Source organism: Neoarius graeffei, chromosome 25, assembly GCF_027579695.1.
Source record: "Neoarius graeffei isolate fNeoGra1 chromosome 25, fNeoGra1.pri, whole genome shotgun sequence".
In the NCBI taxonomy this organism is placed as follows: domain Eukaryota; kingdom Metazoa; phylum Chordata; class Actinopteri; order Siluriformes; family Ariidae; genus Neoarius; species Neoarius graeffei.
This window is the reverse complement of record NC_083593.1, coordinates 47,980,994-48,004,514: the sequence shown is the minus strand read 5'-3', so window position 1 is coordinate 48,004,514 and position 23,521 is coordinate 47,980,994. Positions and strand designations below refer to the sequence as shown.

Here is a 23,521-nt window from a genome sequence, read left to right as displayed (position 1 = left end):
CCCCTGTAGAGGACGGCCCCATATGAACAGTCGAAAGTCACACTTAGAAGACGGTTCTGGACACTTACAGTCATGCATTTATTGCTGAGAACAGTTGACTTGCTAACTTTAGGACTGCAGTTGTTATGAACAGTTTTGCACTCAAGTCTCCATCAATGAACAGTTGATAACATCAACAAAATAGACTTCAAGCTAAAACTATAATGAATTTCCTGGTTACACAGTTGCACTTTGTGACTCTATAGGACACCATTATAGAAGCAAGTTATTTATAATCATGCTATCTGTTATCACCCAAATGAGGATGGGTTCCCTTTTGAGTCTGGTTCCTCTCAAGGTTTCTTCCTCATGTTGTCTGAGGGAGTTTTTCCTTGCCATTGTCCCCACAGGGTTGCTCATTGGGGATAAAATTAGCTTGTGTTTAAAGTCTGTAATTTTCTGTAAAGCTGCTTTGCGACAATGTCTACTGTTAAAACCGCTATACAAAAAACTTGACTTATACCATGAAATGACACGTTGCAAGCTATGACTGTGGATATAACCAACTCCAGACTATGAAGAAACTGGAAACATTTCGCAGTTTAATAGACATTTAACACATGAACATGTTCAACGTGGTTACACATGAAGTAAAACTTAAATTTCTCGCAAAAAGTATTAAATACTGAGACCCGGTTTGGGGGTTTAATTGTTAAAGAATAGACAGAAGCAAAACAAACAAAATACATGAAAAACCTTGAATTACAGACATCTAATGTGTTTTTAAATATTTGTACTGAGGGGTTTAGTTTCAGTTTCTCTCCACATGTGCATAAAAATATTTTTTTTTTCCCCTCCATTATATGACTCATGTGGACTGTAAGAATGTCAGACTAGCAACACAAACCCGTGATGTGACTCATGTGGACTGTAAGAATGTCAGACTAGCAACACAAACCAAACAAGGCCTAAAATATGAAAACAAGGCCACTGGATTGTAATGCTCTTGCTGTTAACTCTGCTCTTTCTTCTGCTGTTTCACCTTCACACTGGCATCGTGCACGGCGTTGTTGTAACCTTCTCGGTTTCTTGCGATCTCAATGGCAAAGAACTGGATTCTGGTGGCTGAAACAGAACAAGTACAATTTTATATGTATAAATATATACACACATACGCTGCCTGGCCAAAAAGAGTCACCATTTGGATTTAAATAAGCAAATACATAAGAGTCTTTGATTGGATAATTACTGCAGGGATTAATGTTTCAGTTGAGAACAATTCTTTTAAACTCTAACTGATGCAGTGAGTAGCTTCTCATTTCTTAAATAGCCATGTCAGAAGACAGATCCTGAGCTCATGGAAAAGATGTTACTGTGTTACAGAAGGTCAAATTACTGGCCTGCATCAAGCAAAGAAAACAACGAAGGAGATGAAATGACTGGAATTGGGTTAAGAACTGTCCAACACATTATTAAAACCTGGAAGGATAGTGGTGAACTGTCAACTTCGTGGAAAAACTGTGGTTGGAAAAAGATCCTGACTGACTATGATCAGAGATCACTTAAACGCTTGGTGAAGTCAAATTAAAGAAAAAAAAAATTGACAGTAAAAGTAAAAAATAGTGAAAGTAAGAGCATTTCCATACACACACACACAATCTGATGAGAACTGACAGGATTGGGACAAAACAGCTGTGTGTCCATAAGAAAACCGCTTGTGAGGCTAATCGGGGAGGGAAAAAAAAAAAAAAAAACGGCTTCAGTTTGCTAGGAAGCATAAAAATCGGACTCTGGAGCGATGGAAAAAGGTCATGTGGTCTGACAATTCCAGATCGACCCTGTTCCTGAGTGATGGGTGTGTCAGGGTAAGAAGGGAAGCTCATGAAGTGATGCACCCATCATACATAGTGGCCACTGTACAAGCCTCTGGAGACAGTGTTATGATCTGGGGTTGCTTCAACTGGTCCGGTCGAGGTTCAGCAACGTTGTGTGGCAATAAAATGAAGTCAGCTGATGACCTGAATGTACTGAATGACCATGTTCACATCACATCAATGGATTTTTTCTTCTCAGATGGCACGGGGATAAAATTAGGGCTCAGATTGTGAAAGAGTGGTTCAGGAAGCATGAGGAATCATTTTCATACATGAATTGGCCACCACAGAGTCTCGACCTCAACCCCGTTGAGAATCTTTGGGATACTGACAAAGACTTTACGCAGTGCTTCGAGACTCTTGTCATCAATATAAGATCTCGGTGAAAAATTAATACAACTCTGGACTGAAATTAATGTTGTGACAGTGCATAAGTTTATCGAAACAATGCCACAGCGAATGCACACTGTAATCAAAGCGAAAGGCGGTCCAACCAAATATTAGCGTGCACAACTTGTTTTTTTTTTTTTTTGCCAGGCAGTGTACATATATAAATAACTCAAGTTTATTGCAGCAAACTTTTTTTTTAAATAATTTTCTGCTAATGTTAATGCACAGTTTCATTATATTTGATGAACTTTAATTTTTTTATGTAATAATGCCATGTTAAAAAAAAAAAAAAAGGGATTTGGTGAGGGATGCCCAAACTGTATTACTGGAATAAACATCAGCTTCTGTTACATTTAGAAGCAGCTATTTAAATTAAATATTTCACAAGTTCATTCACCTTGTCTTACCGGACCATAAACAGTGATGCTTAATGTCAACACCAAACTGGCTTCAGTTTCAATGGGCTGCTGACTTCAGCGAAGCGGCGCCATCTTGTGCCTTAAACTCTTCCTGTGACAGTGCTATGCAGTTTGACTTTTTTTTTTTTTTTTTAAAGCTGAATCTCATAACCAGTAATTAAAACATTTGACAACAATATTATGTGCCCAAGTTAATGATTTGCTCAGTTAACAGCCATGTAAGCTTTATGCTCAGGCCGACACATCTTTCATATTAGTAGAGGACCTGGGTTAGATATATATGCACATAATTTAGGAGAGGATAACTCAACTGTTATGGGCTAATTTGAACCCAAGGAACAACTTGGGGATGTGTGCCAAAATCGCTATCCGGGGTGAACAGGCTGAAAATTACCAATCCAAGATGGCTGCCGGTAGCCATATTGAAAATATCAATTTTTGAACCACCCACGACAGAAGTATGTGCAGTACCTCGTTTTATGGGAATGGGGAATCCATTAATGACATCATTTTCATGACTGAAGGAAAAGGGAACAAGATACGGTCAAGGGCAAGGTTTAAAAAAAATAATAAAAATAAATTGGCCAAAATTGCAGTTTCACAGACTTCCAGAAGCAAACCTGCATCTCATTATCTCTAGCCGCTTTATCCTGTTCTACAGGGTCGCAGGCAAGCTGGAGCCTATCCCAGCTGACTACGGGCGAAAGGCGGGGTACACCCTGGACAAGTCGCCAGGTCATCACAGGGCTGACACATAGACACAGACAACCATTCACACTCACATTCACACCTACGGTCAATTTAGTGTCACCAGTTAACCTAACCTGCATGTCTTTGGACTGTGGGGGAAACCGGAGCACCCGGAGAAAACCCACACGGACACGGGGAGAACATGCAAACTCCACACAGAAAGGCCCTCGCCGGCCACGGGGCTCGAACCCGGACCTTCTTGCTGTGAGGCGACAGCACTAACAACTACACCACCGTGCATACATGTCTAAGCCAGGTCCTAGACTATATATTCGTTTGCAAACCGATGAACGCATTTCATAGTGCATCAAACAGAAACGAATGATGATAATCAGGGTATTTTAGTGTAACATACCGAATATCGTGTTCTCCTCTGTGTAGTCCTTCTCGCAGTCTAGACGCAGTAACGTACCGTAGTTAAAGTCTTCGACCAGGCCTTCAAAGTGGTTACAAAAAGGCCTCCATTTCTGCAACAGAACAATAACGACTGTTAAAGCAAGCGGACTTCGAGTTATTCTTCAGACGCGGACATGTCCAGTCCAGTCACTAAAGGAACCTTTTTCTTTTTTTTTTTCTTGTGAGAACATGACGACATTATGCTAGTTAACAGTTTTTTCTGCGTACAATGCCAACGAATGCTAACACATCAGATACAAAGGTACAAATGACTAAGGAACAACCTACAACATCCATGATGTGGTACAGGAAGGTGTGATACAGGACAGCCTGAGGTGACATGCATTACTGCTGTACAACAGCATATTTGAAATGTGTTATTTAACATGGTTAGTTTTTTTCTTTTTTATCAGACATCTAGTTTTAGGTTTGTTTACCTGACATGTTTCGACGTACGTAACTGTCATCGTCCTCAGAGTGTCACCGGATGTTATTGGTGACGCATCTTATCAGCTGATGTTTCCGAAGGCGTGACCTTCCTGTCTGGTTTGACCAATATTTAAACTGGACTTCCGAACACCCCATAATGCACAAATTATCAGTAGTCAGAACATTACATGAACGCGCAACAATAATCACAGATCCACAGGACAAAGAACAGGAGGAACAACACACACTGAAGGCATGTCAATATTACGGCTTTGACTTCGAACTTCGATATTCGAATACAATTCGAATGTTGTGAAAAAAAGAGAGATGTTCGAACGAATATTAGGCAGCTCTAAATATTCGAACCTGTATATGGTATCATTAGGCATAATTCTTTTATTTTTGTGAATGTGGTTGTAAACGTTTTCAGTTCAGGTCGCAGGTTTTTTTTTTTTTTTAACGTCTGTGGAATTTATGTGAATCGCGAAGGTCATTGTCTTTTGTCTTATCTGGGCACCTGTAGACGTTAGCGTCAAGCTGACTATGCGACACTGCGCAGTAATGCTTTCATGCGCTGTTATTTTTGTCAACTTGGGATAGTTGCTAAAAAAAAAAAAATTAAAAAAAACTATTAGCTTACTTGCGCAAGTAGCCTATAGGCCTAAATTAATTTAGCCTACACATGGTGGAATTTACATACCATGAAGTTCATAAGTTAACGAAGTGAGCACGTAAAACTAATCTGTGATCTTATAACATATCGTGTCCGTGTTTGTTTGAATTGTGAATCAGAGACGCGAGCAGGAAGCAGTGACATGACAGCTGACACCGGTCTCATTCAAAACAAACATTCTCAAAAGCCAACACGAATGGGCTCGGAACGGCAGCGTTATAAACTCACAGATTAGGTGTAGGCCTAGCAGTACCTGCTCATTTTGTAAACGTTCCCCTTTGATTGTCAGTGAGGCTACAGTTTAGAGGCTATCATCAGTACAAGCAACCAGGAAACCGAAGGAACAGCGTTTCACACAAAAAAAGCAACGGACAAACGACGAAGTTTGTGGATTATGCAACGTTAAAAGTGTCAGCCGGTATAATGCCAATTACTACGACACTGCATGTTTCATTAGTAGTGGTTGTAAAAACACGCCTGAATATTTCATATTTCCTGCACGTAATCTTATTGACATTGACTGAACACTGCCCCCTGGTGGACTGAATATCATATTTAATTTTGATGCCGAGGTGTTAGTGAGGCATTTAAGAATTATATAATTAATAAAAGTTCGAATACTATTCGAATGTCTAGATTAATTTCCAAACGAACTTCGAATATGATTTTTGGGCCAAGGTCAAAGCCCTAGTCAATATCCACAGTGGGCAATATCCAAAGGGGCAGAACAGGTCAAGAACAACAAAACACAGAAGAAAGAGAAAAAAAAACAAAGCAACAAACAAGAACACAGGGGAGTAGTAATATTGCCATACATCAGAGGAATAACAGAACGCATCCAAAGAGTAATGAGGAAACACAACATCAACACACCTGTCAAACCACACACAACACTCCGTCAGATCCTGGTTCATCCCAAAGACAGAATACATCCGGAAAACAAATGTAACACCATATATGAGATTCCATGCCAATCATGCAATAAAACCTACATTGGGGAGACAGGGAGGAGCTTCACCACAAGGAAAAATGAACATAAGAAAGAGTGCGAAAAAGAGACAGCTATACATAGTTTTCACTGACGTCACGGCATTCCGGGGAACGCCCTCCAGCCGCCATCTTGTGGGTCAAACAAAACGGACCATCGCCATTACCGGCTACGTTATCTCGGACGAATTTATGAAGTTATATAGTCAGTTTTCTAAAATAAAGATCAATGTCGGCAAAATCAAGCAAACAGAAGTATATAGATACATTAGACGACATCTCACGACAACGGTATGCAGCCAAACTGGCCTTGATTGGGGGAATTGACCCCTATGAAGTGGACAAAGATGCATTTTCAAGTGACTATGCAGGGCTGCCAAAGCCTGCTCCAAAGCCTGAAACTGACTTCATCAAACTTTAAAGGCTGTCTGATATATACAACTTTATATATTCTAGCATTAAATAGACTGTTGAATGTTATACAACCGTAATAAGTTGATTAAACACAAATCAAATCATACAGAATAGACCTAAAATGTTTTTCAAAAATGACCCTTGCGTGAGTGAAGTGACAAGTGTCAAATAGAAACGTGACAAACGAGCGATATTAAGTGTACATTACAATGTAAACGTACACTCAGCGGTTCCAGTTAGGCATTCTCCAGAGATTGTTTACACGATGTTTTGGTTTCCAAAAACAAACTTAAACACAATTGATTGTTTATTTAAACAACTTACCACTTATAAAATGATCGGAGCAGACTTTGCTGTGTTTGGAAGGCTGATAATCCTTGCGGTTGATTCTCGCAAGCCATAGATTTCTCCTTTGTATGCTGAGTTTCTTTGTTTGCTCGCCTTCGTGCTCCCGTACAGTGGGAATTCCATAAAAGCTCTGCTTGACATCATCATCTGACCTATTACGACAGCCGTGAATACAACAGGTGTGCACCATTGCTAGCTTTAAATAGCCTGCTTGGGTTCTTTTGAAGACTTTGTACTCGCGCGTTACAATGTGTGCTCAGTGACCCGTACGGTAAGCTTGACCCACAAGATGGCCGCCACTAGGGAATCCCCGACTCTGTGACGTCATGTGAAAACTATGTATAAGACAAACCCGAACAATAAAAGAAAAGGCACAACAGGGAAATTACAAGTCAGCCATAACAGACCACTGCAAAAGAGAAAATCACATTATGGACTGGGGGAATGCCAGAGTCATCTGCACAGAAGATAAACATCAGCGCTGGATCAGGGAGGCCATGGAGATCCGAAAGCGAAGCCCGAGGACCATCAACCGGGATGAGGGAGCATACATGCTCTCCCATACCTGGAGTGCCATCTTGCAGGGGACGAACGGACAGCAGAAGACGTGACCGACCTGTCAAACCAGACAGGAAGGTCACGCCTTCGGAAACATCAGCTGATAAGATGCGTCACCAACAACATCCGGTGACACTCTGAGGAAGACGACAGTTACGTACGTCGAAACATGTCAGGTAAACAAACCTAAAACTTGATGTCTGATGAAAAAGAAAAAAACTAACCATATCTAATATAAGACATAATGAACGTAATTGAGTGTGTTATTTAACACTGAAACCACAACAGTTTGCCATTTCAGTGGCTTACGCACCAAGCATTGGAAAAAAAAAAAAAAAAGAGCAAAGCGCAAGAATGTAAGCAAACAGGAATTCTCTTTCACATCTCTTTATTGGCACTTTAAGTTTTGGGTAAAATGTGTATTTCACCAGCAGCTTTTTAAGTGTCCTTGTAACAGTACTTTTACTGCATAAACACAGCAAAGTCTTAGGATTTGACAAACAATTAAAATACACACTGCGCGTATTGAGAATGGCTTGTCGAGTCACGGTCCGAATACATCGCAACCCTGCCCTAACGAACTCTTACTACAAACTTTCGCATATAACAAAATACATTCATGTCCCCTGCCTTTAATAACAATAAGTCAAAGTCTTCTAAATAAATAAATAAAATAAAACTGTAGCTGTGTTCTGAAATCACTCGCTCGTTCACTACTCCCTACTCACTATCCAGGGAATTACTATATAGAGGACTCTATAGCGAGCTCATTGGTAAAATGAAAAACACTTTCGGACACTACTCCGCTGCGCCGTTATTTACGTCATTACTGTCGCACAATGAAAACGTGCCAGATCAGTCGGCTGGTGGGTTTTCAAAATAATAAATACACGCATGTATTTATTGTGATTAAATCCATATTATACTGAGCGTATTTCCCACATTAATAAATACAAAGTACTTTGTGTCTGCTGCATCTTTCAGTTCTTTTAAATCAAGGCTGAATGCTTTCTTTCTTCTTCGCCGCTGCCTTTTATCAGAATCAGAAGCATTTTATTGCCAGGTATGTTACACACATGAGGAATTTGACTCCGGTTCAACTTAGCTTCCATAGTACAGACAGAAAAAAGTATAGGGAAAAAAAAAAAAAAAACACCACAAACACACAGAGAGTCTCACTGCAGTGAACTCCAGGGGGAGAATCGCGTTTCTACAGCGATGGCCTTGAAGGCAGTGCTGGCTAGGAGAGCCAAGATAAGATTGGAATTTGTTTAGACTTAAGATTGGTAGACGTGTCCTTTTTCGCTTAACCCGCTTGTCCATTCTGGCCACCAAAATGATCCATTTCTCTTTGCAAAGCCATCAACTTCTCCATGATGTTATCAATGTTGCGACTCAAGTTCTGAATAGCTACAGTCTGAGTGCTAACAGCTCTGCCCACCGCTTCAATCATGTCGGGCAGCTTTGTGGGGCTTTGAACAGCTGCCACCGTTAACTGATTTCCTCGATACACCAGGGCAATGCCAAGTCCAATCAGCAAAAATCCTGTGATCATGGTTCCGAATAGGTAAATATCCTCAATGTCCTCCACGGAAAGAATCGCCAAGCACACCACACGCCACTTCTCCCAGGCATCCATGGTGTATCCGGCTGCAAACGTTCCGGCAGGACAGACAGGTTCCCCCGAACCCAGACTTCTAGTCGAGAAGATTGTGTCAACTGCATGAAGTGACCAGTTGATCAGATCCATAATTTCGATTCGGAGAACAGTGCAGGAAGGGTCTCTCAGACAAGACGATTGAATTATTAAATCAAATTTGAGGCTTTTGATTAATTCCTCACTCTACACTAGAACTTTTATTCTTGTATTTTATGTCTTATTCTATTTTAGCTTATTTTCTATTCTCTTACTATTTTAATTGTACTTGAATGTCCATTTATAATGTGTTTCGTCGTCCATCCATTCACCCCAACACTTTTTTTTTCAGCGCGACCGCAATGCATGATGGGATATATTTCTTGGTTAGTGACCATCGGTTGTACACGACTTTTCACAACGCATTGTGGGATACTATGAGCACACTATATAGTAGGGCTGTAAGGATACACCCAACTCACGATTCGATTCATATCGCGATTTTTGACCCACGATTCGATACGCCCACGATTTTTTTTTAAATGTTTTTTTAAAGTAGTAAATTTGACTTAACATTTACTTATTTACATTAACTATTTAATAACAAATAATTCAGACCACTGCAGAGAATGAGTAATATGTATGCAAAAATGAACAAATGTATATCCAAAGATTGTTTTATTTCTCAAAATAATACTGTTGAGCCGGAAGCTCTGTTTTTTTCGGTTCTGAAAAAGTCATTTTTCCAAATCGTGTAAATCCGTTAAGATTTTTTTTTGGGGGGGGGCTCTCTCACTGTCTCACTCTCATAGGGCCAATGATTTTCTGTGATCGCGGAAAACAGATGGAAATGATGGAATTTTTATGGTGAAACATTGCTCGCGTGTCAAAATGTAACTGCCGCAGAAGGCTTCCGCCCAAGCAGACATGCCTTCAGTGTTGCCAGATATTGCTAACGTTTTCCACCCCATAATATGTTCAAAACCAGCCAAAAAGCACCTAAACCTGCCCAATCTGGCAACACTGCATGCCTTTCCGGTCAAGTGATTGTGATTGGCTTGTGGCACACCTAGCCAGCCAATGAGCTGCTTGTTTACAGATTCGCTCCCCGCGTCGCAACCAGAATGGCGACCGCTTAAAAGAAACGAATGCTCTGCCAGTGGCGAGTGTGGACGTTGCGTGACTCGCAGAAGATTGTCGCAGGTCGGCGAAAAAACGACTTACTAATAGATATTAAAAAAAAAGTAATTTAAGTAAGTTTAAAATGTAATTTAAATAAAAAGTAAAGTATTCATAAATTGAAGCTTGGAAGCGCCTCTGTTTTTGGGCTGAGGAGAAGTTTGAAAGGGTGTACCACGATTCTGCCTTCTTGTATCGCGATACGGATCGTGGCTCTGCGTATCGCGATTTCGATACGCATATCGTTACAGCCCTACTATATAGGGTGTAATAATTCTTACTATACATTCGGACAGCACTACAAAATGGCAAACTCGCTATATAGTCCACTATATAGTGAGTAGTGAGTGATTTCGGACACAGCATGTGTCACATCCACACACACTGGTGCTCAGAGTATGCAGGGCCATTAGGACTAATTACAGTACTATGCACCTGTTCCAGATTAGAGGGCAATCACAGCATGTACTTCTAAGGACTGTCTAAACACACAGACTTGAAGTATACGCGCTGTAGCCTTGCATCTCTGTATTGCCTTTCTGGTTTTGAGTCTGTTTTGTGTATTTGGACTCTGCCTTTCATCTTTGTCCCTGCCATTCTGTTTGTACCTCGTGTGACTATTGCCTGTTTCACGATCCTGCCTCTGTCTTACATTTTTTTTAACTGTTTGCCTGCCTGTTGGTACATAAACAAACACACTTCCTGCAATTACATCCGTCATTCGCTTGCTTACATGACACACTGAGCCATGTGCTCCTCTTCCCACGAGAGACAAACAATAAGTAATCAAGTCCGCAGTCAAGATAACAATACGTGTTAAAGCCATAAAACAAAGGCTTAACGAGCATCGCTTAGGAGTCAGTCACTAACAATTATCGAGAACGGTGATCAAAGGATCGATAACAGTACAAAATGACTGCTAATAACACTAAACTTAACACCTAAAGTGTACCAGCAGCATTTTTATACTCCCGTCCAGCCCCACGGTGCGACATAAATGACATCTGTGATTTGCAACACATGAATGAACTGAATGGTGAAGATTTAGAAAACACAGTGAGTCAGTGGGTGGACACTGACAACAATACGCCGTTAACCTCCGTCATTTTCATAAGAGACGAAAAAATCATCACCTCCGTTCATGATCCTTTAACTCAGTCAATGAACTACAATAGCGACTCAGAAGGAAAAATTCACGTTAAGGAGAACGTGCTGAAAATTTCGCATATAACATGAGTGTTTGATAACCAGTGGGTCCATCTCAGTATTACGAACTTTTCAGTATTACAAACTTTGGACGTCCACCAAGGAGTTCATTGTAGTGAGCTTGCAGTGTACATGTTTGAAGTTATTATGATATCCAACAACCTTTTCTGGACTTGGTGTTTGTCATAGGCTAGCGTGTGTTTGGGTATTGGTTTTAAACGTTCTTTCAGCTTAAACGCAAAGGCTTTTGCACAAAGAAAAATAAAATAAAATAAATAAATAAAGATGACGACAGTCCTAACAAACCTCTTTCGCTTCTGCCGACTTGAGCAAATCTGGATCCAGAATCTTGATATCAAAGTCTGGGAAGTCTTCCCTAAACTTGGAATAGATCATGTCGTCCATTTTTGTGAGTTTCAGAAACTTGGGGTCCACAGAAGAAATGAGCTGCGAAAGATGAAATTTCAAGTCATCGCACGGAAGAGTAGTCAGAGCATGTACAGTAACTGCAGAAATGTAATGTCAGCTTACGTCTTCTCATCTTCACAGACGGCATCAAAGGAGAACTGAAGTCATTTTTAAACTTGCTTTATTTCTTAATTAACGTGTTATTCAATTACGTTTTCGGTTTTAGTAACCTTATATCGTGACTCGTATTGGCAACTAATTGCAATTAAACATTATACTTATCAGCCGATTCGGTTTATAACCATGTTGAATTTAGTTCGTTTGGTCCACGGCAGGCGTCGCTTATCCGCGCGATCTTCACGAGACTTGTGCGAGACTTCGAAACGTGAAGCGTCAGCCAGGTGTCAGCGCCGCCATTTTGAAAACTGTTTTCCAAACGAAATATTGCACAAAGACGAGTTTAAATGACGATTACTGCCGACTTTTTTCAAACTTTCCTGATTGTTATCAAAACAAACAAAACTTCCTTCCAGCTTGATTACATCAGCATTTGAAAGAGGGCGCGTGCGTCTTTTGACTGCGCTGGCAGATGTCGGTCACTTTGATTTCCGCTGTACGTTTTACTTCCGTCCTACGACGTCTCGCACAGGTCTCAACGAATCTCGTTTATGGCCATTGCTTTGACATATGGACTGATATATTACAGAGCATGTTTCAAACCCTCATAACTTGCTATAGCAGCGACAAAATAGTGATCAAAAATGCATTCCGATATTTAATAAAATGAGATAAATAGATTTTTTTTTTTTTAAAGATTTTTTTGGGGGCTTTTTTCACCTCCATTGGATAGGACAGTGCAGAGACAGGACAGGAAATGAGTGGGAGAGAGAGACGGGGAGGGACCGGGAAACGACCCCGGGTCGGAATCGAACCCGGGTCCCCGGACCCATGGCACGGCGCCCCAGCCACCTGAGCCATGATGCCCCCAGATAAATAGAATTTTGATTAAAAAATTGCCTTCAGTTCTCCTTTAAAGACTATGAAACGGTGCAGTGGTAGCGTAAAAGGAAAGTGCTAACACGTTTAAAGTGGAATCACTCTGAACCTTTAGTTATGGAGAAACACCACTTTCATTTACTCTAAAGCTCTTCGAAGGGGACTTTAACCTCCTGTTTATCGATACATGTATACCATCGTTACACTGCTATCATTTTCCTTCTCTAAGACACCAAGTAACAAACAAATATATGTTCAAGCAAGAAAGTCATATTCTGTCTAAGGCCCTGGTCACACTCCAGCTCGTGATGGGTTTGCGAATACATGGCAATGAAAAATTGGTCGCATCACTACCAATCATGTGACTTACGGCAAATGTTCTCTGAGCTTCGCGAGGTGTTTTTTTGGTGTGTCTCCACCTCACGAGTAGCCCAAAAAGTTTTCATCAGCAAACTAAGCAGGGAATACTCGCAAATGGTTTTGGGAATACTTCCCGAAGCTCAGGGAACCTTCATCGTGCCTCTTGAGATGTATTTATCTCGAATCCATGTCCCCGATGTTCACGGGAGCGTCATCAACATAGTGGCGCGGCACAGCCTAACCTCCGCAGAGGCTTAAAAAGTGCATTTACATTTGGGGATCCTTCAAAGCGTGTTGTGCGCACGCTTGGGACCCAGTCATTATGGGAAACACCTGATACTGATTTGAGCACAATCAAGCATGCACACATAAGGACGCTGTTTTCACAGAGACTCTGCGAAGTATTCTGTCAGGTATGCGGCAGTAGACAGATATAAATGCAGAAGAGTGTTTATTACCAGGCGTGATATTTACAAAAACAAAATGTGAGGCGAGGTCAGAGTAACAAAACGCAAACAAAACCAAAAGCAGAATCATAAACATGGCTAGTGCCCAATTGCATGGCGCGGGAAGGACTTTAGGCAAAAATGGCGAGAAACAAACGTGACCGTGATAACGACAATACTTCTTCGCAAAGTCTCTGTGAAAACAGCGTCCTTATACAGTGGGGCAAAAAAGTATTTAGTCAGCCACCAATTGTGCAAGTTCTCCCACTTAAAAAGATGAGAGAGGCCTGTAATTTTCATCATAGGTACACTTCAACTATGAGAGACAGAATGGGGGGAAAGAATCCAGGAAATCACATTGTAGGATTTTTAATGAATTAATTGGTAAATTCCTCGGTAAAATAAGTATTTGGTCACCTACAAACAAGCAAGATTTCTGGCTCTCACAGACCTGTAACAACTTCTTTAAGAGGCTCCTCTGTCCTCCACTCGTTACCTGTATTAATGGCACCTGTTTGAACTCGTTATCAGTATAAAAGACACCTGTCCACAACCTCAAACAGTCACACTCCAAACTCCACTATGGCCAAGACCAAAGAGCTGTCAAAGGACACCAGAAACAAAATTGTAGACCTGCACCAGGCTGGGAAGACTGAATCTGCAATAGGTAAGCAGCTTGGTGTGAAGAAATCAACTGTGGGAGCAATTATTAGAAAATGGAAGACATACAAGACCACTGATAATCTCCCTCGATCTGGGGCTCCACGCAAGATCTCACCCCGTGGGGTCAAAATGATCACAAGAACGGTGAGCAAAAATCCCGGAACCACACGGGGGGACCTAGTGAATGACCTGCAGAGAGCTGGGATCAAAGTAACAAAGGCTACCATCAGTAACACACTACGCCGCCAGGGACTCAAATCCTGCAGTGCCAGACGTGTCCCCCTGCTTAAGCCAGTACATGTCCAGGCCCGTCTGAAGTTTGCTAGAGAGCATTTGGATGATCCAGAAGAGGACTGGGAGAATGTCATATGGTCAGATGAAACCAAAATAGAACTTTTTGGTAAAAACTCTACTTGTCGTGTTTGGAGGAGAAAGAATGCTGAGTTGCATCCAAAGAACACCATACCTACTGTGAAGCATGGGGGTGGAAACATCATGCTTTGGGGCTGTTTTTCTGCAAAGGGACCAGGACGACTGATCCGTGTAAAGGAAAGAATGAATGGGGCCATGTATCGTGAGATTTTGAGTGAAAACCTCCTTCCATCAGCAACGGCATTGAAGATGAAACGTGACCGGGTCTTTCAGCATGACAATGATCCCAAACACACCGCCCGGGCAACGAAGGAGTGGCTTCGTAAGAAGCATTTCAAGGTCTTGGAGTGGCCTAGCCAGTCTCCAGATCTCAACCCCATAGAAAATCTTTGGAGGGAGTTGAAAGTCCGTGTTGCCCAGCGACAGCCCCAAAACATCACTGCTCTAGAGGAGATCTGCATGGAGGAATGGGCCAAAATACCAGCAACAGTGTGTGAAAACCTTGTGAAGACTTACAGAAAACGTTTGACCTCTGTCATTGCCAACAAAGGGTATATAACAAAGTATTGAGATGAACTTTTGTTATTGGCCAAATACTTATTTTCCACCATAATTTGCAAATAAATTCTTTAAAAATCAGACAGACAGTGTGATTTTCTGGATTTTTTCTCATTCTGTCTCTCATAGTTGAGGTATACCTATGTTGAAAATTACAGGCCTCTCTCATCTTTTTAACTGGGAGAACTTGCACAATTGGTGACTGACTCAATACTTTTTTGCCCCACTGTATGCACGTGCCGATTGTGCACAAATCAGCATCAGGTTTTTCCCATAACGACTGGGTCCCAAGAGGCACTCCGTGAGCAAGCATGGCCACTCGAGCTGCGCCAGGCTCAAGGGTGCGAAGGCGTGACAGTCAAGTGTTCACCTGCTGTCTGACCACAACTTTTAGCCCACCCGTATAACTGCCATGCATCGTCACAAAGACGCCTCATTTTTATCAATAACCAATCGCAAAGCATCGCAAGCTGTAGTGTGATTGTAGCTTAAGGCTAAAAAATATCCTACATCACTTACATTGAAGTAAACTTCTGCATGGTTGTAGGCCTTCATCGCCCACATCACCTCCAGCTGAGCCTGGGGATATGAAAAAGTTGAAAAATAATTCATTTAAAAAAATTATGCACAGGTGTACTTCAAGCCAGGACATAAACACTTCGTACAATTAAAATTAATATCTAATATGAAGGAGAAAACAAGACAGAAAATGCACTGACATCATTTCCGTAGGCCTCGGCAGGCAGAGAGAGCGCATGTGCCGCGGCTGCAGCTCCTTTCACACCCTGAGGAGAGGGATTCGGATAAAACCGTTAACCAGGTTATTACACTAAGATAAAAAACATCTCTTGAATAACCTTTCATATTGATGTTGCTCAATGTTTGAACTAACATCCTCTTACCTATTCCCTACAGAAGGCTCACCATTTAGTATGCTATTTTAAAGGAGAACTGAAGTCATTTTTAAACTTGCTTTATTTCTTAATTAACGTGTTATTCAATTACGTTTTCAGTTTTAGTAACCTTATATCGTGACTCGTATCGGCAACTCACTGCAATTAAATATTATACTTATCGGCCTATTTGGATTTTAGCCGTGTTGAATTCAGTTCGTTTGGTCCACGGCAGGCGTCGCTTATCCGCGCGATCGTCACGAGACTTGCGCGAGACTTCGAAACATGAAGTGTCAGCCCCACCATTTTGAAAACTGTTTTCCAAACGAAATATTGCACAAAAACGAGTTTAAATGACGATTACTGCCGACTTTTTTCAAACTTTCCTGATTGCTATCAAAACAAACAAAACTTCCTTCCGGCTTGATTACATCAGCATTCGAAAGAGGGCACGCGCGTCTTTTGACAACGTTGGCAGATGTTGGTCGCTTTGATTTCCGCTGTATGTTTTACTTCCGTCCTACGACGTCTCGCACAGGTCTCAACGAATCTCGTTTACGGCCATTGCTTTGACATATGGACTGATATATTACAGAGCATATTTCAAACACTCATAACTTGCTATAGACCCCTTCGCAGTAAACGTCATTCATACGTAAGCGGAAATTGCGCGCGCAGCCTGGACCCAAAAAAGACTCAGAAATGCCTAGTTGTTGTGTTGTCGGGTGTCAGAATCGTAGCAGTGATGGGGTTAAAATGTACAGAATTCCAGCAGGATCTCACCCATTCCAAAAAAATCGCCGACGTCTATGGCTACAAGCCATCAAACGTGTAGACTGGGATGAAAGCACTATCAAAAATGCGCGGGTTTGCAGCGCCCACTTCATCACAGGTAAGATCAGGCTATTTATTAAATCTTTCTTTTTTATTCTTTCTAGTCTTCGTTTATTGATGTAGCAAAATACTTTGGTAACGTTTGTCTGATTAGCTGGGTCATAGTTACACAATGTAATGAATACTGTTAGCATGTTAACTTAGCTTTGCATGCAATTTTGTTTGTAGGAGAGGTCTCGCTTGACTCAAGCAGTCCAGATTTTGTGCCGTCATTATTTGTGTATGCCGAAAATCACAATTTTAAAGCAAGGATGGAAAGGTAAAATTGTGTGCCCTCACTCTAAATGCCAACTTACGTTGACTGCTCCACCCTAGCTCCCGCCCCGTTCAGTTTCATTTCTGCTCTCTGCCTCTCGCTTTTTACACAGCTCTGATTTCTCTTAGCTGCACTCTTTACACTATCATTCCTTTCATGCCATTACCTCCTGCAAATTGCTGTTTAGTGTTGGTATTTGCTGTTGTAGCTAAAGCCACATTGCCATCACATCACTGGCATAATTTGATTAAAACAAAATGAATATGAATGTCCCATTGTTAATCAAGTTGTACATGCCCGCACATAATCCTATGCATCTAAAGACTTGTAGGCACGAAGTTTTTCGTGGGTGTACACTGAAGTCTTGTCAATAAGGTACGAGTATATATCTGGCCATTGTATACCAGGGAACTTACTAACATCGTCCGTCCACTCTTTAATTAAATGCGGATCCGGTAGGCGATGTCCACTTGTTAGAGTTAACTTATTTATGTAGCATTCTCGATCTTGTAACGACAATTGTTTGGCATAATCTGACAGCTCATAATGCCGGTCTATGGGCAGCGCCATTGTTTCTGGGTCCAGGCTGCGTGCGAATCCTGGCAACGGTCGGTTTGTTTACAAACATGCGAAGGGGTCTATAGCAGTGACAAAATAGTGATCGAACATGCATTCCGATATTTAATAAAATGAGAAATAGAATTTTAATAATAAAAAATTTGCCTTCAGTTCTCCTTTAAAGGAACAGAATAAGTGACGCTCATTCGAGTCCATAAATGGGATCAGTAAAGTCAGAAACACCATTACAAATCCCTCAGTATCATCAATCCACTATGGACGCATCCTAACCTACACATTTTTTTTTACACCTGTCATGCAAGTCCTAATGTGTTGAAATGTCAGTTAAAAAACAAAAACAGAAAAATAAGACAGCTATTAAAAAAAATAATAATAATAAGAAGAAACAGCTACAGTACATATAAAATAATTTAACACCTGGTGTAAATCTTAATCTAGTGCAGTTTGAACGTGTTTGGGATTCATCCATCCATCCAGTACCCTCCATGATTATAGTCACCCTTTGTAAAGATGAATAAAAAGGGATAGAAAAAAATCCAGATTTTGACAAAGTTGCTTCATCTCAGATTGAAAAAATTAGAAAAATTCAACCTTCATTTGAAATAAATTTATTCAGACCAAAAAAAAAAAAAAACATCACCCCTGGAAATGATCATGAACACACTGTAACTGAAGCATGTTTCCCATTTAAATTGTACAGTACTTTTGAGTTCATCGGAGTGTGTAGGAACTTTCAAGCTGTAACCCAGGGGTTCCTGATTAACTGAGGTTTAAATACGAGGTGACACAGAGGCCACATTCCCTTAGGCTACATCCACACGACAACGGCAACGAGATGTTATTTAAAAATATATCGCGTCCAAATGGGCAACGATCAGTAAAATATCAGGTCCATATGGCAACGCAACGCTTGCTGAAAACGATGCAATACACATGCCACACCTCTAGGGGCGCTGTAAGACGGTCCCTTCGGAGACACCAGAACAATAGAAGAAGTAAGGACGCATGCGCATAAACTATTATGCGCGAGACTTCATATTAGCCACAAAGTCAGGAAAATCTGTTCGTAAAATTACATTATAATGACCAAATACAATGAAAAGTATTTTTCCAGTCTCACCTGTGAAAGGTAATCCCATGTGATCTCGTTTGGACGGCAAACCTGTTAGTACAGTTAAACGCAGCTAATCTTTATTCTCCGCTTTGACCTCTCCAAAATGGCGGTGAGGATGACGTATGATTCTACGCGGAAGGCGGCATCTTTAATGGTCCGGAATAAATTGAATGATACACGTTGATGGATTAATTTCTTCTACGCCCTTTTTGAGGAATGTATTGTAGGACTTAAACCCACATCTGAAGAGGTGAGATCGCTCCTTTTTTTCCCTATTTTTGCTGGCTGGATTGACTCTGCCCTAAGGGCAGAGTCTCTCTCTCTCTCTCTCTCTCTCTCTCACTTTGCACCATTACACAATAAATATTCACAGTGAAAATATTTTGTAAGCGTGTTTCATGAACCAAGTTATAGGATTTGTTGACAACTCGCATCGAGTTCGTTACACTTTTACCCGGCGTGAAGCACTGACAGTCATGTGGTTGTGACGTCATCGTAAACAAATCCGTTCTACTCATCCAGACGACTTCACAATGGCAACGTTGCCAGATCTTTCCACTCTGGAACCCGTTCTCAAAAAGATTGCGTTTTGGGCACCCAAAACGCCGGTGCCGTGTGGACGCCAGGCCTAAACAATAAGCAATTGTATCGGAGTCACCTGAATCCATTGCCGTGTGGACAGAGCCTTAGTCATCCATCAACATGGGAAAGAGAAGAGAACATATCAACCAAATGAGGGAGAAGTGTGTTGACCTTCATAAGTCAGGGAAAAAATAGCTGCTCACCTGAAAATGTTCATTTCTATTGTTAGAGCAGTAATAATAATAATAAAAAAGTGGACCCCAACTGGAACTGTTACAAACCTGCCTGGAAGAGGGCCCAAGTTTATTTTGCCCCATATACAGTGAGGAGAAGGGTAAGAGAGGCAAAAAAATAAACATCCCCAAGGATCACTGTTGGTGAATTACAAGAAAAAGTGAAATCTTGCGGTTTCTGAGTCTCCAAAACCTCCATCAGACACCACCTCCATGCCAACAGATTATTTGGAAGGTCTGCCAGGAAAAAAGCCTGTTCAGTCAGTTAACCACAAACATAAACACCTGAAATTTGTGAAACGCTACTACAACTTTGACTGGAACCGTGTTCTCTGGTCTGATGGAACAAAAATGGAGCTTTTTGGCAATCAACACTCAAGGTGGGTTTGGTGTAAAGCGAAGGATGACTGTAATGAAAAGAACCCGATCCCAACTGTAAAATAAATATGGTGGATGTTCTGTGATATTTTGGGGCTGTTTTTCCTCCAAAGGCCCTGGAAACCTTGTAAGAGTCCATGGCATCATGGACTCCATGAAATCCCAGGGCATTTTAAATCAAAATCTGTCTGCCTCTGAAAGGAAATTAAAACTGGGTCATCATTGGATCTTCCAGCAGGACAATAATCCGAAGCATATGTCTAAATCAACACACTGAGCACAGAATCAAGCTTCTGCCCTGGCCATCTCAGACCTCTGACCTGAACCCTATTGAAAACCTGAGAGATGAGCTGAAGAGGTAGCCTGGCAAGCCTAGGCAAAAATATTTTTGGCCGCTAGGCGGGTGGGTCTAGTTTACTAGGCTACTGAAGAGGAGAGAGCACGAGAGGACCGAGGGCCCTGGATGATCTGGAGAGATTGTGTAAAGAGGAATGATCTCAGATGCCCTGCTCTGTATCTTCAACCTTATAAAAGGTGATGGGAGAGACTCAGTGCTGTTTTACTGGCAGAAGGCGGTAGTACAAAGTATGAAATAATAGTTTTTGTGTTTTTTGTTGAATTATTTTCTTGATGAGGAATTTTACTTTTTCTCTGAATAAATTCATTTCAATTAAAGGTTAGATTTTTCTCATTTTTTCAGTGTGAGATGAAGCAACTTGGGCGGCACGGTGGTGTCGTGGTTAGCACTGTCGCCTCACAGCAAGAAGGTTCTGGGTTCGAGCCCAGCGGTCGACGAGGGCCTTTCTGTGTGGAGTTTGCATGTTCTCCCCGTGTCTGCGTGGGTTTCCTCCGGGTGCTCCAGTTTCCCCCACAGTCCAAAGACATGCAGGTTAGGCTAATTATTATTCTTCTGGCTGCTCCCGATTTGGGGTCACCACAGCGGATCTTTCGTCTCCGTTGCTCCCTGTCTTCCACATCCTCCTCTAGCACACCTGCCACTTTCATGTCCTCTCTCACTACATCCATGTGTCTCCTCTTTGGCCTTCCTCGTTTTCGTTTGCCTGGCAGCTCCATCCTCAACATTCTCCTTCCAACATGTTCTGCATCTCTTCTCAGGATGTGCCCATACCATCTCAGTCTCATCTCTCTTAGCTTAATTCCCAAGCTCTCCACATGCGCTGTCCCTCTGATGTGCTCGTTCTTTATCCTGTCGCAAACCTTAACATCCTCAACTCCGCCACCTCCAACTTTACCTCCTGTCTCTTCGTTAAGGGTACGGTCTCCAATCCGTACATCACAGCTGGTCTCACTACTGTCTTATACATCTTACCTTTCACTTTTGCTGGGACTTTCCTATCACAAATGACTCCCGAAATCCTTCTCCAACAGCTCCACCCTGCCTGCACTCTCTTTCTCACCTCACTATCGCAGCCCCCATTTTCCTGCACGGTTGACCCCAGGCACTTGAATTCACCAACTTTCTTTATGTCTACTCCTTGCATCTTCACTACACTCTCATCCCCATTCTCACTGATGCACATGTATCCTGTTTTGCTCCTGCTCACCTTCATTCCTCTTCGTTCCAATGCATCCCTCCATCTCTCCAAACCCAACTCAACCTCCTTTCTACTTTCACCACATATCACAATATCATCCGCAAGCGTCATGTTCCATGGTGACTCTTGCCTCACTTCGTCCGTCAAGCTATCCATCACTATGGCAAACAAGAAAGGACTCAAAGCAGATCCTTGATGGAGTCCCAGCTTCAGCTTGAACCATTCAGTTGTTCCAACTGCACACCTCACTGCTCTCATACATGTCTTGCACCACTCTAATATACTTCTCATTCACTCCACTCTAGGTTAGGTTAACTGGGGACTCTAAATTGACCGTAGGTGTGAATGTGAGTGTGAATGGTTGTCTGTGTCTATGTGTCAGCCCTGCGATGATCTGGTGACTTGTCCAGGGTGTACCCCGCCTTTCGCCCGTAGTCAACTGGGATAGGCTTCAGCTCGCCTGCGACCCTGTAGAACATGATGGATGGATGGATGGATGAAGCAACTTCACCAGAAGATGGATTCCCCCAAAGTAGCCAACAGTTGCCATGGAAACTGTGTCATTTTGTCAAGGGCGTGGCTGTATTATTATTATTTGTTTGTTTTGATTATTTGGTTTGGCTGAAAACTGACAGCACCTCCAGTTTCCATGTATATTTGACAATTTTATATTTTAAACAATGTCCTTATGTAATTAGAAGTTACTCCTGCCCTTTGAACAGGAACCAGTTAACATGTTGATATATAGATTATATTATTATTATTATAATTGTTATAATTATTATTATTATTATTATTATAGCTCTCAGTGTCTGCTGGACCACGTTTCCGCCATGCGTTAACTAACACACACACAACTACCTCCTGAAAACTTTTAATTTCTTATGTTATATAAATAACATTTATCTGTTTTCCCCCAGAAATCGTGTTATCCCTTTATACTGCGTCTTTATTCTGTTTTTTAAAGAAAACAAAAGAAAAATCATTCCAAACCAGAGAGGCGAGGACTTCTCCCGAGTCCATGTTGATGCCCTTTTACCCGGAAGTGATTAATGACGCGGACTCTTAAAGGGCCAGATCAGTTTAAAACCCCACTCTGTGCCCTTCTCATGGATCTGGTTTTATTTCTCCAGAGCAGGCAGTGAGCACTGAGTGGTTGAAATCTCTAAACTGTTCAATAAGTCATTTTTCCGATGCTGGGTTTTAATAATAGAAGTGTATTTTGATGAGTTTCCTGCAAAACACACAATAATAAGACTTGGGTTCATACCTTGTTATTCCAATATCACGGGCCAGTGGCTGACGAGGGAGTTCGCATGTTCTCCCCGTGTCCGCGTGGGTTTCCTCCGGGTGCTCCGGTTTCCCCCACAGTCCAAAGACATGCAGGTTAGGTTAACTGGTGACTCTAAATTGACCGTAGGTGTGAATGTGAGTGTGAATGGTTGTCTGTGTCTATGTGTCAGCCCTGTGATGACCTGGCGACTTGTCCAGGGTGTACCCCGCCTTTCGCCCGTAGTCAGCTGGGATAGGCTCCAGCTTGCCTGCGACCCTGTAGAAGGATAAAGCGGCTAGAGATAATGAGATGAGATGAGACTTCACGTAGGGCGGCACGGTGGTGTAGTGGTTAGCACTGTCACCTCACAGCACAAAGGTCCTGGGTTCGAGCCCAGTGGCTGACGAGGGAGTTCGCATGTTCTCCCCGTGTCTGCATGGGTTTCCTCCAAAGTCCAAAGACATGCAGGTTAGGCTAACTGGTGACTCTAAATTGACCGTAGGTGTGAATGTGAGTGTGAATGGTTGTCTGTGTCTATGTGTCAGCCCTGTGATGACCTGGCGACTTGTCCAGGGTGTACCCCGCCTTTCGCCCGTAGTCAGCTGGGATAGGCTCCAGCTTGCCTGCGACCCTGTAGAACAGGATAAAGCGGCTAGAGATAATGAGATGAGATGAGGAATATAAACTCCTCATCTGGGATAATACTGATGTCAGTGATGCCA

At 41.9% G+C, this 23,521-nt stretch overlaps 1 protein-coding gene across 1 annotated transcript; it reads right to left on the bottom strand.

Annotated features, from left to right (window-relative positions):
- Positions 1 to 561: 561 nt before the first annotated feature.
- Positions 562 to 22,576, bottom strand: pbdc1 (polysaccharide biosynthesis domain containing 1). The gene is made up of 6 exons (XM_060908682.1): positions 22,520 to 22,576; positions 15,761 to 15,826; positions 15,561 to 15,620; positions 11,545 to 11,685; positions 3,768 to 3,879; positions 562 to 1,104 (listed from the first exon to the last, which is right to left on the bottom strand). Exons 1-6 carry the CDS (start codon positions 22,547 to 22,549, stop codon positions 992 to 994), a joined length of 522 nt encoding a protein of 173 aa, XP_060764665.1. The 5' UTR covers positions 22,550 to 22,576; the 3' UTR covers positions 562 to 991.
- Between the last annotated feature and the right edge of the window lie 945 nt (positions 22,577 to 23,521).

Coding starts and splice junctions, on each gene's coding strand:
- pbdc1 (XM_060908682.1), bottom strand. CDS start 22,549: ATGGACTCGGGAGAAGTCCTCGCCTCTCTG. Junction 15,827..22,519: donor GAGAAGTCCTCGCCTCTCTG/GTTTGGAATGAT, acceptor CCCTCTCCTCAG/GGTGTGAAAGGAGCTGCAGC. Junction 3,880..11,544: donor AGTCGGCAGAAGCGAAAGAG/GTTTGTTAGGAC, acceptor GTTCTGTTGCAG/AAATGGAGGCCTTTTTGTAA.